General features: G+C 31.4%; 1 protein-coding gene across 1 annotated transcript; it reads left to right on the forward strand.

Moving 5' to 3' along the window:
* The first annotated feature begins 4,975 nt into the window (after positions 1–4,975).
* On the forward strand, positions 4,976–9,346 carry LOC106471052 (UPF0184 protein-like). The gene is made up of 2 exons (XM_013931636.2): positions 4,976–5,329; positions 8,955–9,346. Exons 1-2 carry the CDS (start codon positions 5,206–5,208, stop codon positions 9,137–9,139), a joined length of 309 nt encoding a protein of 102 aa, XP_013787090.1. The 5' UTR covers positions 4,976–5,205; the 3' UTR covers positions 9,140–9,346.
* The last annotated feature ends 6,054 nt before the right edge of the window (positions 9,347–15,400 follow it).

Raw genomic sequence — 15,400 nt, forward strand, 5'->3', positions numbered from 1 at the left:
AGTTCAAATTTAGATGTCACCCTACTTTCTCAAAATAATACATCTCACGTATTTAGTTTTTTTTTTTTTGGTTGTAGGAACATCTTGCAAATAAACTATATAACTTGTGAAAATGCTAGGTGGAATAATGAAAAGTTACATGTAACAACATCATTTAGGTCCCTTGGTGGGACAGCGGTAAGTTTACGAACTTACAATGCTAAAACCAGGATTCGATTCCCCGCGATGGACACAGCAGATAGCCAAATGTGCTTTGTTCTAAAGCAAACAAACAAGCATCATTCAATAGTTTAGAAAACATTAAAACTGATACTATATATCAAAAACAATTAACAGTTTCTTATTACTCTGTAGCGGTTTTGAATTTTGCACATTTTGTTCTGTTTTAGACGGGTTTTTTAAAAAGTGTATATATATATAATGAATGTTGATTTTTGCTGTTGTTTTATTACTTTTGACTCAGTGGTTAGGAAACTGTGTGGGTCGGTTGTGGAATCGAAACCTTTCGCTGAATCTGCTCGCCCTTTTGAACTGTGATCACACGAGGCACTGTGTGCGTATTACATTATACAGTTTCCTCGTGTGTAGACTTGGGACAATCACTACGTCAAAGTATCATGATTGAGAGGAAGTGGCAATCCTTGCTTTCCAAACCATCAAGGGCTGTTTACAATACAGTGTACACACTACATTATGTAATTTCTTCTTGATTATTATGAAGCTAAGACGGCTTATCTCAGTACATGTAGTGCTTAATGCATCACCAGTTTTCACAAGGAGATATGATAGTGAGGAACTGGAAAACTCAGATGAAATTGTGTTGTGACCCTTGCATTCTCAACCTTCATGTAATATTTTGAAGTGTAATGTATGTGATACATTGTATGATTACCACTTGAACATGTGAAGCTAAGACAGTTTGTTGATTGCAAGATTAATGGAACCTAATGGACTTTGTGACCCTTACTTTTTGAGTTATTGAGCAACATTAGAAAACAAGAGATATCCATAGGATATTGGATGATAGCTACTTGATTAACACAGTTTAGGACATATGGTGCAAGTAAATTTAATGCTTAAAGCATCAAAATTTTGCATAATCAAAGATGGTAGTTATAAATTCGAAACACAATTAAAGGAATTTTCGGCCATTTCTTTCTGAGAAAAATGTTTCAATTTCGACATTGAAATATTCTAGCAGATAGTGAATTTTCATCGAAAAATAAGAGTAATGGTGAGACTCATACTATGACCAAGAGGAAACACGGTTTTGCTTATTGTTTTTCGGTAATGGTAGCGCAGTACTATCTCTGAGAGAAAATGTAGTTTTAATTGTTGTTTTTCAATAAGAGCAGTGCAAGATATTGTTGCGTCAGCGAGATCACGTGACTATTCTCACGCCCTCTGCTTTCTAGAACTATCCTGTACCTTGGCGAATGCTCTAGCATTTACTAGATATAGGGTAGTCTGGTATATATAAAAGGGTGACAACGTGACGGGACAATAATAATGTGTGTGTAGATAGTGAGTAATTGAACTGCAGTCAGAAGTATTGTTGACGTTCGTTGATATAGCGTTTGTTATAGAGCGACTGTTGAAAATAAGTGTATCGTAAAGTTGTATTCGGAAAGAATAAACCAGTTTTATTAAGTAAGGACTTGTGTCGCTAAAGTTTCGTCGGAACAAAATTACGGAAAGTTAATTAACGAACGGAGACGTAACAACATTTTGATTGATTTTAATTGAAATGTTTGAGCAACTGAAATTATCGGTAGTATATGAACTTGGTGTGCCCAGTGTTTTATTTAGCTGTGATATAATATTTTCAATCATGCATCTTGAAACATTTAAAAAAGCAATTTTTTTTATTCTCTTAACTTATTCTCTTGTTCCAGTACAAGGAGCGTCTTAAGATGCATGAAAATGCAAACTGTAAATATACCAGGGAGAGGTGGAAAATAGCACCCAAGTGTTGAAACTATAAATTGCACAACCGCTAATTTTAAACTAGTAACTAAAAGAAGGTTCCTAAGAAGAGACAAAATGAAAACAGTGATGAATACTGATGATTAAAGTAAATGTTAGTTTTACCTAACTGGTCATTGTTTGTGTGTAGGATGCTGTTTTACAGATAATGTGCTGTCCATTACAATAGGAATGGCAAAAAAGGTAACACAGCTACAGATAAGTGTTGGTCAAACATAGTGCCAATAGGCCTGTGGATTGTGCAGATTAAGGGTGCCAAGGATATACATTATATGGGCGATTTTCGCATGAGCACATGTCAACTCTGTAGAAATGTCACTTGATCATAGTAACCTGAATACTACTCAATCTTTATAGGTAGTTTTTAGAGGGGAGTAATGGTCATAACCAAGCAGTTATGGACTATTTTAAAACTTACACATCAGATTGATCTTTTGACCAATTAAAATTCATTAGGCTTGCATTTTCAACCTAGAATGGTGCCACAAGAGATCATATTCTGGATGATTTTGGATATTGCTTTTCAAATAGACAGTGGTGTGCCCATTCACTTGTGTGCCAAAGTGATATCCTGATCAAGGATTGACATACTTCATGGTTTTAGCAACTATAATGCTAAACAGTAATTATGAGAAGGTAGCATGAGTGGATCACCTGCCAGTGAGGGTGTTCAATGTGCAGGATTTCTCTGAAAGGTTGCCAGCAGTGTCAAATGAGCCTTCAGCCCTTACAGTGTCAATGGAGGTGATTCCTCTGCAGAAAAACCTGTCCCCCAGGTCTACCGGCAATAAACCATGAAAGATGATAGCAGTTTTGACAACTGCAGGCTAAGAACATGATAGACCACAGGAAGTATCTTGCACTGATATGAACGTTATTGAAGTAGCCCTTTTGGTGTTATTTACCATGTTCAACTTGTGCATAATAGGGAGCTGGTAGAAGTCAAACAGTTTTATAAGACATTAAATTTAAGAATAGAATACTGCAGACTGTGAGATGACTGAATAATTTTAAGTGCTTTTTCTATGTATAAAAGGAAAGATGACAAGTATCTTAATTTCATAATGGAATTAGTTCCAGGGTGATGTATGTTTTATACATTATCAATTTAAATGCAACTTTTGTATAGATGTGTGCATATTTTGCTGAGTCTCTGTTGAAGTGTTTCTTCTTGTTTTGGCATTATAGAAATGTAGAGAAATTATTTTCAAAGGGTATGTTGCTAACTTTGCTCATTTATATATCTTACAAAAGCGTTTAATAAAATGTTGTTTATTAAATCATGCCTGTGGTAATTGATATATGTTTTTATTCTAAATCATAGGTATATTTCGTATTTTTCATAGTTAAATGGTATTTTAATTTTTATGTGTTTTGTATTTTTGAACTATTATAATGTTAAAGATTTTAAAAGGAATTTTATCAGTGTTAAAGGGTATTATGTATTGTATTTTGCTGTTTTATTTAGTATTTTCTATTGTTAAAGGTTTTCTATTAATGTTTATCTGTTTTATATGGTTTCTTTTCTCGCATTATTTTGTGTTAAATGGTTCGTTTTTGCATTTATCTTTATTATAATGGCTCATTTTTAGATTATGTACTATGCATTTGTTAAAGGGTTTTAGATTTTATAATTATTTTTGTTCGAGGGTTTATTTTTGTAATTATGCATGAAATTAACTGTTTAAGGGTAATTTTGTATTGGGTTTTTGTATCTTTGTTCAAGGGTTGTGATGTCTGTGAAATGTCTGTTTTTGGAAACCAAAAAGGATTAATGCAATTTTCGACCAGGGCAAATTTAAAATTTATTGGTGATAAATTAAAGTTAACTTGTCAGGTTAGAACAAGTCTGAGATAAGTAAGACAGGAAAATATGGTATATGAATGTACAATGTGTTTCTAATCTTATTATAATAATATTCTAATCTTATAATAGTTATTCAGAAGTTATTCTTTGTTTTGAATATGTGCAGGTTTCATATAACACGCGTTCAAGAAACCTGTTAAGTTGACCTTTCTTCAAATTACTTTTATTTCTTTTTTATTTTCGAAGTTGATAATGTCCATTATTATCCTTGAAGAACATTGTGTAATGCAACACTGTGTAAGGATGTCAACAGCAATGTACTACCTTAAATTATTGTTTGGATGATATCAAATGATTATGTATCTACCTATGTGTTATGAGAATGACCAGTCAAGTGGTAGTATATGTTGCATTGGGTAATTATGAGTAGTCTGGTCTGGAATATCATTCAACACAGAACTTAATTGTCAGTTGTCAGTCCAGTAATCCATTTAAAGCAATGGCCCAACGTAAGTAAACTGCAAGTGCACATGTTGTGTTTGTGCTCATAGTGTATAATAAACATTGTTCTTTTTTTGCAGTTTGGGTCCAGTCTCATTTCTTAAGTCCCCACTGAGACACTGGTAAGTCTATGTACTTACAATGCTAAAATAAATGGTTTGATTCCCCTCAGTTGACACAACAGATAGCATGATGTGGCTTTGCTATAAAAACACACACACATCCATTACTGATTTTTTTTTACACCGAATCAGTTAGTAAGAGATTTAGTAATACACCATAATAGATATCTTGAGTGAATCTCCTGTTACCTAGAAGATCTACCCAATAAATCTCTAAAATTAATCAGTTTCATCTGAATATACCATATCGCCAATGGAAAATATTATTATCCACCTTTACATAGCGTAATCTTATATGCAGCAATCTTTTCCAGGAGAAAACGCACATGACGCGAAAGGGGAACGACCCAGAACATTAGATAGCTAGAGTGAAAGGAATTTAACTATGTTCTATGACCGACATTATATTAATTATAGTATTTTGGCACTTGTGTATAAAGTTAAAATCATAAATAATATTAAACGTTAACTGGTACACAATTAAAAACATTTTATTTAGGCTTATCTATGGCCTTCAAAAAGTTGACGACTCTACATGTTTCGACGTTCCAACGTCATCCTCACTCCTCGTCATCGAATTCGAAGGATATAGTTATACGCTCTACGAAGCTGTTATACTATAACATATAATAGTTCTCTAGTCTATGGTTATACTGACTATTTTTGTTCATGATTGAAACATTGCAAAACATATATATCCATTTTCATTTTTTTTACTCTGATATTTCATCTTAATTTAAGATATAAGAGAATAAACGTTTTTACTGCCGATACTTGAAGAACTGAAGTATGGCGGGAAGCGATGACAAATTTCCTTGTAATGATTCTGGATCTTACAACCAAAATGGAACCTCAAATTCATCAGGAGGAAGTGAGACAAACGAAGAAATGATGCACGAAGAAAGCAACATAAGTATGTGATTGTTAATGTTTTACTGATTGCAGTTTTTAGTTTTAGCAAACAGTAAAAACTCAACTCTCATACTCAGTCATGTTGTGAATCATCAGGTGTAATAAAACAGTCACAAGTTTAGTTGCGTGAAGTTTATCACATGACTGTTGTAATTTTGCAAATTAATTTTGACTTGACGATTAGGCTTAACAGGTTTTTGATAGTAAGTGAAGCATTATTATAAAATGAATAATAATAATTAAGAGCACATGCACCGCATTAGTTTTTCTAATACTAATTAATAAATGTGTGGATTTTGTGTACTTAGATTTTCAATAGCATTTAATGAGGTGCTACATAAAAGATTAGCTAAGATTAAGAAAGTCACATTAGTGGTGGTTTGGGAAAGGCAAATTAATTGGATTGTTTGGTGGTTGTATAATAGAAACCAAAAGATTGTTATAAATGGAGTTCAATCAAACTGGACTTTATTGCTAGTGGAGTGCCTCAGGGGTCAGTTGTTTGTGCCTTTGCTTTTGTCTCGTTTACTTTAGTTTAATGATATTGGTAAGGGCATAAATTTTGCTAATTTCATTAAAATCTTAGGTATTTCCAGCTGTATGGAGAATGTTGAGGTACTACAGAATGAGTCAGAATTAATCCAGCCTTGATTATTTAAATATTTGTTGAGCCTTTCCCTAAATATACTGTATCAATCACAGCTGAAGGCAATTTAACTAAAGACAACTCTTACCCTACCAAAATTTATTTTTGTGATCCCCTTATCTTACTGTTCTCACCATAAAATATGAAAAAAAGATTACGCATCAATACTATCAATTCCCATAATAATCTTGAACACCTCCTTGTTCCTGTCTTGACATTTGGCTTACCTTTAGTGTATTTAAAGAAATCTTTACTATGTATAATTATACATGGACTTTTCTCAACATTAAAATACTTTTCTTTTATGTGCAAACTTTTGGCCCTCTTACCGGAGCTTTCATTGGACGATAATGTAATGAGTAATATGAATTAATTTAACTGTGAAACACTGCTTTAAAATAGGTATCTAGACAAAAATTATAACAATAATTTACATCTGATATTAAAGTTATTAACCATATAGAAATTATGATGAATATAGAAGATAAATCAATTACTTCAATATAATAAAAATAAGGAAAATACAATTATAGGTGTGTGTGTGTATATCTATCCATCTATATATATATTATATGTCAGTTATTTGATGATTTTTATTAAAAGAAATACAAACAAAAAACAAAGCAAGAAATCTTGGATCATGTTCAAAGTTTTACAAATAATACAGCACCTTGACTGGATGGTATATGGGTTGAAACATTAAACTTAAGATACAAAATTACACCTCTTAGAAGAAATGCTAACTACATACCAGGGAGCCAGAGAGTTTTCCATATAATTGGAGGCTGTACTTCTTTCCTTATTTAAAAAGGGTGATGTTAGGCACTGGATTAAACAGATATTGTGTGATTGGTATGTCATTACATTTTTCTTTACTTTCACTCACAAGTTCTTATAATTAATGTTTTTAATTATTACTAGGTATCTTTTTTGGCTTAAAACAATTGGCAAGCTATTTATTGATATTTTACATAACAGACATAATGATTAGGAAGAAACCTTTTTTTTTCTTTTTATCATGAGAAATCTTATTCTGTACTGAGAATGATTGAAACATTAATATCAAGTGTATTAAAAATATAATTAGTATTAGAACTTTCACAAGTTAAATAGAATATATTCAGAATTCAAAAATGCTGGGCCCTAACTTTTACAGACAACACAAATTAACTTTTGAACTCAACAGTATAACTGTGAAACAAGAATTTAGAGAAAAGAACCAGAAAGAAAAATGTAACTTTGTAAGTTATCACAATATCTACTTTACAAAAACTTTCAAACTTCTTGATTAATTATAACTTGCCTACTAGCTCCAACTAAGTTTCAAGCGATATCCAATATAAAACTACAATTCTTAGCATCTGGCCCATCATTCTTCAGTTCTCTCTCTTTTACTTGCTACCAGACAATAAAATTACAGTTCAAAGTTGTACAACTATTGGCTGATGATAAAACGTCTGATCCACTAATATACCCAGAGTGATAGACTGATTTAAAAATGGTAATAGTTACTATGACAAATACCTCGACACCACTCGGTGTTAATAATTTTGTCTGTGAGAGTATTGTTTCAATTAATTTTAATCGGGTGTGAGCTGGCATTAGGCATAAAGAAAGACGAGATAGCTCAGCTAAACGACAGGGAAAAAAGGTTTGCAAAATAAACATGATAATGATGTACAAAAAAACATTCTTCACATTGTTTTACATAGTCCTGTACAAAAATGTGTTGCATGCCAAGGTGAAGGGTTGGTTATTTCCAGTTTTGATAGATTTGCTTGAATAATTGACTGTTCGTCATCAATTGCTGTCTTATAAATTAACAGTTGGTGCTATGGGTTAGAAAACTATAAGCCTATCAGAGAGTGATACAGAAAACTAATATGGGTGACAGTAATCGAGTTCAAATAAGTTGTACGGGGTGCTCAAAGAAATAAAAACAGTAGATAATTTGAATTGAGAAAACTATTAGGTGCTTTTAAAAAACTAATAGGTACTTTTAAATATTTTGTTATATTTATGTGTATCTACTCAGATGGGTTTTGGGGTAAGACAAAATATAAAAAATGTGATAAAGAGAAAAAATCTAAATAAAATTTTCCTTTGTCTTTGTTTTTATTATTATTTTATAATTCACTTTTTATTTGTGGCCTAACTTTTTCGTGACATGACTTTTTTGAATTTGGGTACCACAAATTTTGTCCTCAAAAGTGGTAACCACTCCCAAATTTTGCCTCTATTACCCCCCACATATTACAACATGTGTATTTCCAAAGGAAATCTTGCTTTAAATCACCTGAAAGACCAACTCAATCATTTTATTGTAATTTTGATTGTATGATTAATCCATTTTATGTGTTTTTATGTAAGTATGAATGAACTCGTTAATGGAGTGAATGAACCTGTGAAGGTATATTTGTGAATTAGTGTTACAAAGGTTAATTCTTATATGATGATAAAATTGTTAGGATACAGTTGTACGTTCAAAATTGCAAAATATGTTTGATATTTTGTGAAATATTTCAATTTAAGGGGACTATAGGCAAATCAAAAACAGCAGTACTATTAAAGACAGTAAAAAATGGTATTTTAATGGAAAGCAAATACAAACACATAAATTTCCAAGTAACAAATAATGAAAAACTGATCAAATCTTAGCTCTTTTGATCATTTCACCTATGAAAATTATTAGGGTGTATTTGATTGTGGTTAAAATCATTAGGGTGTAATTGATTGTGATTTACCAACTTTTTTGATATTAAATATTTTATACTATCTCAAACAAGTGTTTATATATATATCAGCGGTGGCCAGAAATGAAGTCACAAATTTTTTAATACCCAAATACAATGTAAAGTAATACAACAACAAACGTTTTTAAGTTAGGTTATTTATTGGAATAATAGCATGCTGCATGATATCTTTGTGTTTAAAAAACTTGTAAGAGTATCTTTTAAGTTTACTCCATCTTAACTTATAGGTTATGAAGTGCTGAATGAAACTTTGGACCAGATAAACAGTCACTTAGATTTTTTGGAACGCCAGAATGATACCCTAAATTCACAACTTAGGGAACTGTTAGAATCAAATCGTCAAGCTCGCATGGAATTGCAAAAACTTCCAGAAAAAGAGAATTATACGACTGAAGACACTTCAAGAGGATGAACTTCTTTATTGTAGTGAAGTTTAAGTTATCATTAAAAACAACAACATGTATTAATGTTAAGTCTGACTGAAAGTTAATAATTAGTAGAATTATATCATAGGCTATTAATTTATAATTCTGAATTTCACCATTAAAGTAATTAAACTGTGATACAAGTTTCTGTTTCAAAAAGTTAATATCAATAATTATAAGTTATTCAAAACAAATAAGAGCTACTTATTATGTTTAATGATTGTAGTGTAAGATGCGATGACTTACTTGAGGGTAGATAGTTATTTTTTAATGTTTGTTAAAACTGATCGGATAAACACCCGAATCAAGATATGACATTATCAGTCTAGCTATGTAAATGTAATATGTATAATTATGTTATATTTTAGGGTCTTTTCAGTTTCCATACTCGTGACATTATTCAAAATATATATATATATGGATATATCATATCTTCTGTGTAATTGTTTGTTTGTGTGTGTGTGTGTGTGTGTATATTAGTTGAATCTAAAATTATGGTATTAAGATTTATCACTGCTATATATATAACATAATGTTAATAAACATGGATGTGTGATAGCAGATTGTCAGTGTTTTTTGTGTCAGATCGAAACAAATTTTGATTCTAGTATCTATATTTATAAAAATCATGAATTACTTCAGTAATGAAATGCCTACAAAATAATTACTTGTTTGTGAGGTATTCTTACATCAAGTGCCATTCCAAGACATGCAATTACTTGTTTATTGAGATATTCTTACATCATCAAGTGCCATTCCAAAACACGCAATTACTTGTTTATTGAGATATTCTTACATCAAGTGCCATTCCAAGACACACAATTACTTGTTTATTGAGATATTCTTACATCAAGTGCCATTCCAAGACACGTATCATTAAAGCAAAATAACAAAAAAAAGAAGATGACGTTGAGAAAAAAAAAAGTAAAACATGAATGTAAGACTGTAAATATTCACTTTTTTGGAAGACTCGAGACTATGAACAGTTCCACTAATATTTAATTTTCTGGTGATTCAAAATATATTTCTATATTTCAACTATGTACTGAACTACTATTTTTGGTATGGATTGGACCTATTATAGAGCTCTAGATTTTTGAACTGGTAGCATGGGTTCAAATCCTTATAGTACCACAAACTTTTTCCCATGCATAAAGTTGTAGGTGTATCATAAGAGTGAAAGTCAACTCCTTAGCATTGTTGATAGGTGTTAAGGTGCTTTCAGCTTGGATGCCTTTTGAGGCATAAAAGTATTTAACTTGCATATTTAAAAAAACTTATAAGAGTAAAGGGTAGCATACTTGCAAATATATAATATGGATATCAGGTATAGAATAATATTAATTCATTACAAAATGTTCTGTCTCTGATTAAACAAAAATCACTGTTCCTATCTGTATCTGGTGTGGTGGAAAATGTTATATACCATCCGGCATATGCTGGAAATATCATTTTGTATAATAAGTGTTGTTAAGCCAAACACTATCATCAGTTATCATGTTTATTTTAAAAAAGATTTATCAATTAATTGTTTTTAAGAGAACTTGGATGATAGGTGGTTTATCAATGCATTTTCTTCAAGACCCAAGGAAAGTTTGTGTAAGTATATTACACATTCCTCTCTTACCCTAGTTTTTCTGGCAGGCTGCTTGTAAACAATTCTCCACTATAATTATTTGTTTACCAGATAACTTGTTACCACTGATATGACAGTAAACAATGCAACAGAAAATGAAATTTCTTTCATTGTTATTGAATGTTTCCCTGGTACATCTGTTTTTATATTTCACAGTGTTTTATAATGCAAATCGACTTATAATGTTTTAGTTTTTTCTTTAATAAAAGCAATTGTGCCTTTCTAGGGCAAATGCTCAACTGGTGGAAGAAGTTGCATTGTAAAGGTTGAGCATGTTGCTTTCGATTATTAGGTATTAATTATATAAAATACAGTCCAGCTAGCACTAATGAAAGCAATTTATTTCTTCGACTGTAACATGAAGTTGAACACGTTATGTTTATATTGATAAGCCTAACTCTGTTTTTTTAAAATGCAAAACCACATAGAAGGCTATCTGCACTTCATCCATTTTAGAGAATTGAACCCAGAATTTTATATTTGTAAAACTTGCTGCTGACGAGGACTTGTCTTAACTCGTAAATAAAACTAAACAGTCTTTTTACTTACAAACACTCTGCTTTGTTGACATAAAAATTCCAAATTTTCAGTGATAAACTGACTTACTAATTTACTGACTAGTTTGTTACCTCTCTCATGTTTTTATATTTCACATTATTTTCTCCCAATTTTCAGAAACTTCTAGACGTCACATCACCTTTACTTTGTGCTAAAACTCTTTCTTTTTAACAAACAAAGCATCTACATTAAAGTATTAAAACAATAGCCTACATCAATAGTAATCAGGCAGTCCATTTTTTAATATTAAGTATAATTTGTGAAGTAAAAAAAATAATAATTTTTCAAAATGAAAAATAATTCTAGCGATTATTTATGTTAGATATACAATTTAATTCGAAATAATAATAAGGTTTTTTTGACTGAGTTAGCGCAGAGAGCTCATTGTATAGTTCTGTGAAAACATAACTCGAAAACAAAGATAAAATATAAATTTTAGACAGCTTCATGTATCGTTATAACCACTAGATGGCAGGACAAGCAATAAAGGAGTAAGTAAAATATTATTAGCCGAATTAAAAATTTTCTGGAGGAGAAATATTAAAACGAAACGTTTTATAAAAGCATCATAGAACTAATTACATATGTATATATCCAAATACAATATGATATAATTTGGGATTGGTGATATCGAGCCCACCAGTGTTTTAGCGGTAAGTCACAGACCATTGTGTAACTTTGTGTTTCACAACAAACAAAAATCAACATATCGAATGAGAAACTTGTTTATTATATACATAAAGAAGATAACCTACTGTGCAGATTTCCGCTAAAACAACAAATATAATAATAATAAAAAAATAATATTTTTATTTCTTTCTAACTACACTGCTTTTTTTATTTGTCTTTGGAGAGACTACAGTAAACGTAGTATGATGTAAAACAAACCAAGACGTAGAGAAGAAATAATGTTAATACACCTATATTCGTCCAAATTTTAAATTCAGTTCGATTTTCGTCCACCAGTGGCATAGCGGTATTTCTGCAGACTTACAACGCTAGAAACCAGGTTCCGATACCTGTGGTGGGCAGAGCACGGATAGCCCATTGTGCAGATTTGTGTTTAACTACAAACAAACAAACAGTTCAATCTTTGCTACTTTGAAATGATAATATCTGCAGAAGTAAGCGAAAGTACATTAAATTATTACCAGTAAACGTTCATACCTAATCCGTTGATAACGTAAGTGATTAGGGAACTTATTTTCCAGGCATTTGTTTAGTCTAGGAAATATATGTTTACCTGTTTCTCATTGAGACCGCAGTGCCCATTATGATGTCATTATCTGAGCGCCATCTACTGAAAAAGTTAAACATTTTTTACCACTGCGTCACTGGTGACCAATATGTTTAGTAAATCAGATCTAAAGTTTACATTTACAATATACATAGCTATCACAACTAAATACTTTGGCTAGAGAACATCGTTATAAGAAGTTTAACATCTAGGACAGACATTATTATCATTTATTTTGACTTTATCTGTATATGACGTTGTCCCCTGGTGGTACAATGGGAAGTTTACGGACTTACAACGTTCATAACTGAGGTTCGAATGTCCGCGGTAGACACAACAGATAGCTCAATGTAGCTTTGCTTTAAAATAAATAAACTGTACATGATGTCCAAATTTCGTATTATAATCGTAACCAAGTTCATAAAATATCGCTTTCATCTACTCGTGATTTATATATTTTTTGGTTTATACTTTCATTTATTAGGTCTTAAGATATTTCAAGCTTCGCTAATCTGGTTAGCAGTGCGCAGAATTTGTATTTTTGCCTAAAATAATTTTCATCTCTAAAATAAACGTTAAAAATAAACAACTTAAGTAATTATCAAATTAAAACGAACCTACTGTACACAAAGTAAGAATAATATTTAACCTTATATAATACGTTTTCGAAAGCTTTTGTAATTTTGTTATATTATTTTTTTTAGCAAAAATATTTACTAAGTCTGCAATTTATAGTATATCTGTAGGTCTACCTTATAACGACAAAAAATATATACTAATCTTTTCTAATGACAGGCGTTTTTTAAAAATATTGACCATAATTCTTAGAAAATGAGTTTTCCTATAAAACCTTTACTGGTATTGACCGCTAGTGGTTAGCACGAGAAGACATTTAAAATATACGAATTGAAAATGCGAAGAGTATTGTGGTAACGCCACGTCTCGAACCTTAGATCCTTTAATTTCTAGACCGTTACGTTAACCACTAGGCCACACACCCTAGCTGAAAAAAAGAAGTTACTTTATTTGCAACATAAAAATTGAAACCTTTAAGAAAGTGTCAATTGAAAATAATGTTATAGACACTTATCAATACCCTAATACTATTAGAAGTAATCTAACTTCAAGTAACTCCAGAGTGAAACACAGTAAACAAGGTGTTTACGTCGTCCCTTGGAAACTGTATGAGAAATCTTACGTATGTCAAACAGGATGAAATGTTGACAAAAGAACCATTGAACATGGGAGACGTTAAAAACAAGAACAACACGAACAAATACTCGTGGAAAATAGTTTGACCATCGAATCCAATGAAAATCGACTAAGTTAATGTACAATATATAAAATTATGTAAAAACGAAGAACTGTCGAAAGTGTTTATCAAAATCTTGCCAAATTTTAACATTTCCTAAGTACACTTTAAACTGAATTATCTCCTGACCATTTGTGTCCTCAGGGAGATTCTGAGGTCTGGTATCACTTCTGTGAAGACACATTTTCCGTTTCAGAATACAACGTCGGACTGTAGAGGACACATTCATATTTTTTATTATATTGAATAATTTATTACAAAAAGTAATTATTCTTATCAATCAATTTGAATTATGGATACATTTTCATTGTCTCAAGTATCTACGCCTCTGAAACGTATTCTTTAATAATATATAACGAGCAATGGTGTCGCCAGACAAGACATTTATTAAAATAACAAAATGATAAAAACTCTATAACCCGAGCGCTTTCAAAATTTGGACCTTTCTTATTCAGAGGCAAACTGAAGATTGTTTGTTTTTGAAGTTCGCGCAAAGCTACACGAGGGCTATCTGCGCTAGCCGTCCCTAATTTAGCAGTATAAGACTAGAAGGAAGGCAACTAGTCATCACCACCCACCGCCAATTCTTGGGCTACTCTTTTACCAACGAATAGTGGGATTGACTGTCACATTATAACGCCCCCACGGCTGAAAGGGCGAGCATGTTTGGTGGGACGGGGATTCGAACCTACGACCCACAGCTGGCGAGTCGAGCGCCCTAACCACCTGGCCATGCCGAGCCAAACTGAAGAAGAAAGATCCACCTTTCAAAAGCTCTCGGGTTATTAGGGTTTTATCATTTTGTATCAAAACTTCTTCAACCTACGTGTTTTTCTGACCTCATGAATTAAAAGAACAAATCACTGCATCAAAGTGATAAATTATTAAAACAGTCTTAGAATATTTAGTTTAAGTCGTTATGGATATAAAGATAAGACAAAAACGTCGATAGATAGTTAAAGCTAAAAACAAAGCCCATCTAAATTAATGAAGACAATCCAGTATATCAAACTGACTAGAAAAATTTAACATTAGAAATAACTATACCAGAAAACTAAATTATATAATGTTAAGGTGTCCACGACGTTAACAATATTTTCAGACGTAATTCCAATAATAAACTCTTCTAATTGTTGAAAATCTCTAAGACCTAGATTAAGAATGTAGTGTTTAAAAATGTAATAGGCCTAGTACTAATGTCTTATGACAAGTATGATTGTAATTCCAATAATAAACTCTTCTAATTGTTGAAAATCTCTAAGACCTAGTTTAAGAATGTAGTGTTTAAAAATGTAATAGTCCTAGTACCAATGTCTTATGACAAGTATGATTGTAATTCCAATAATAAACTCTTCTAATTGTTGAAAATCTCTAAGACCTAGATTAAGAATGTAGTGTTTAAAAATGTAATAGGCCTAGTACTAATGTCTTATGACAAGTATGATTGTAATTTCAATAATATCTCAGGAAGTTGGTGAACTTAAGAGGTTATTATTAAATCATCA

The sequence above is a fragment of the Limulus polyphemus genome, unplaced genomic scaffold (assembly GCF_000517525.1).
Source record: "Limulus polyphemus unplaced genomic scaffold, Limulus_polyphemus-2.1.2 Scaffold4373, whole genome shotgun sequence".
NCBI classification, from domain to species: Eukaryota; Metazoa; Arthropoda; class Merostomata; order Xiphosura; family Limulidae; genus Limulus; species Limulus polyphemus.

What these genes read in the sequence shown, in the direction of transcription:
- LOC106471052 (XM_013931636.2), top strand. Translation starts at nt 5,206, where the DNA reads ATGGCGGGAAGCGATGACAAATTTCCTTGTAATGATTCTGGATCTTAC. An exon ending in GCACGAAGAAAGCAACATAA is followed by an intron (nt 5,330 to 8,954) that starts GTATGTGATTGT and finishes CTTAACTTATAG; the next exon opens with GTTATGAAGTGCTGAATGAA.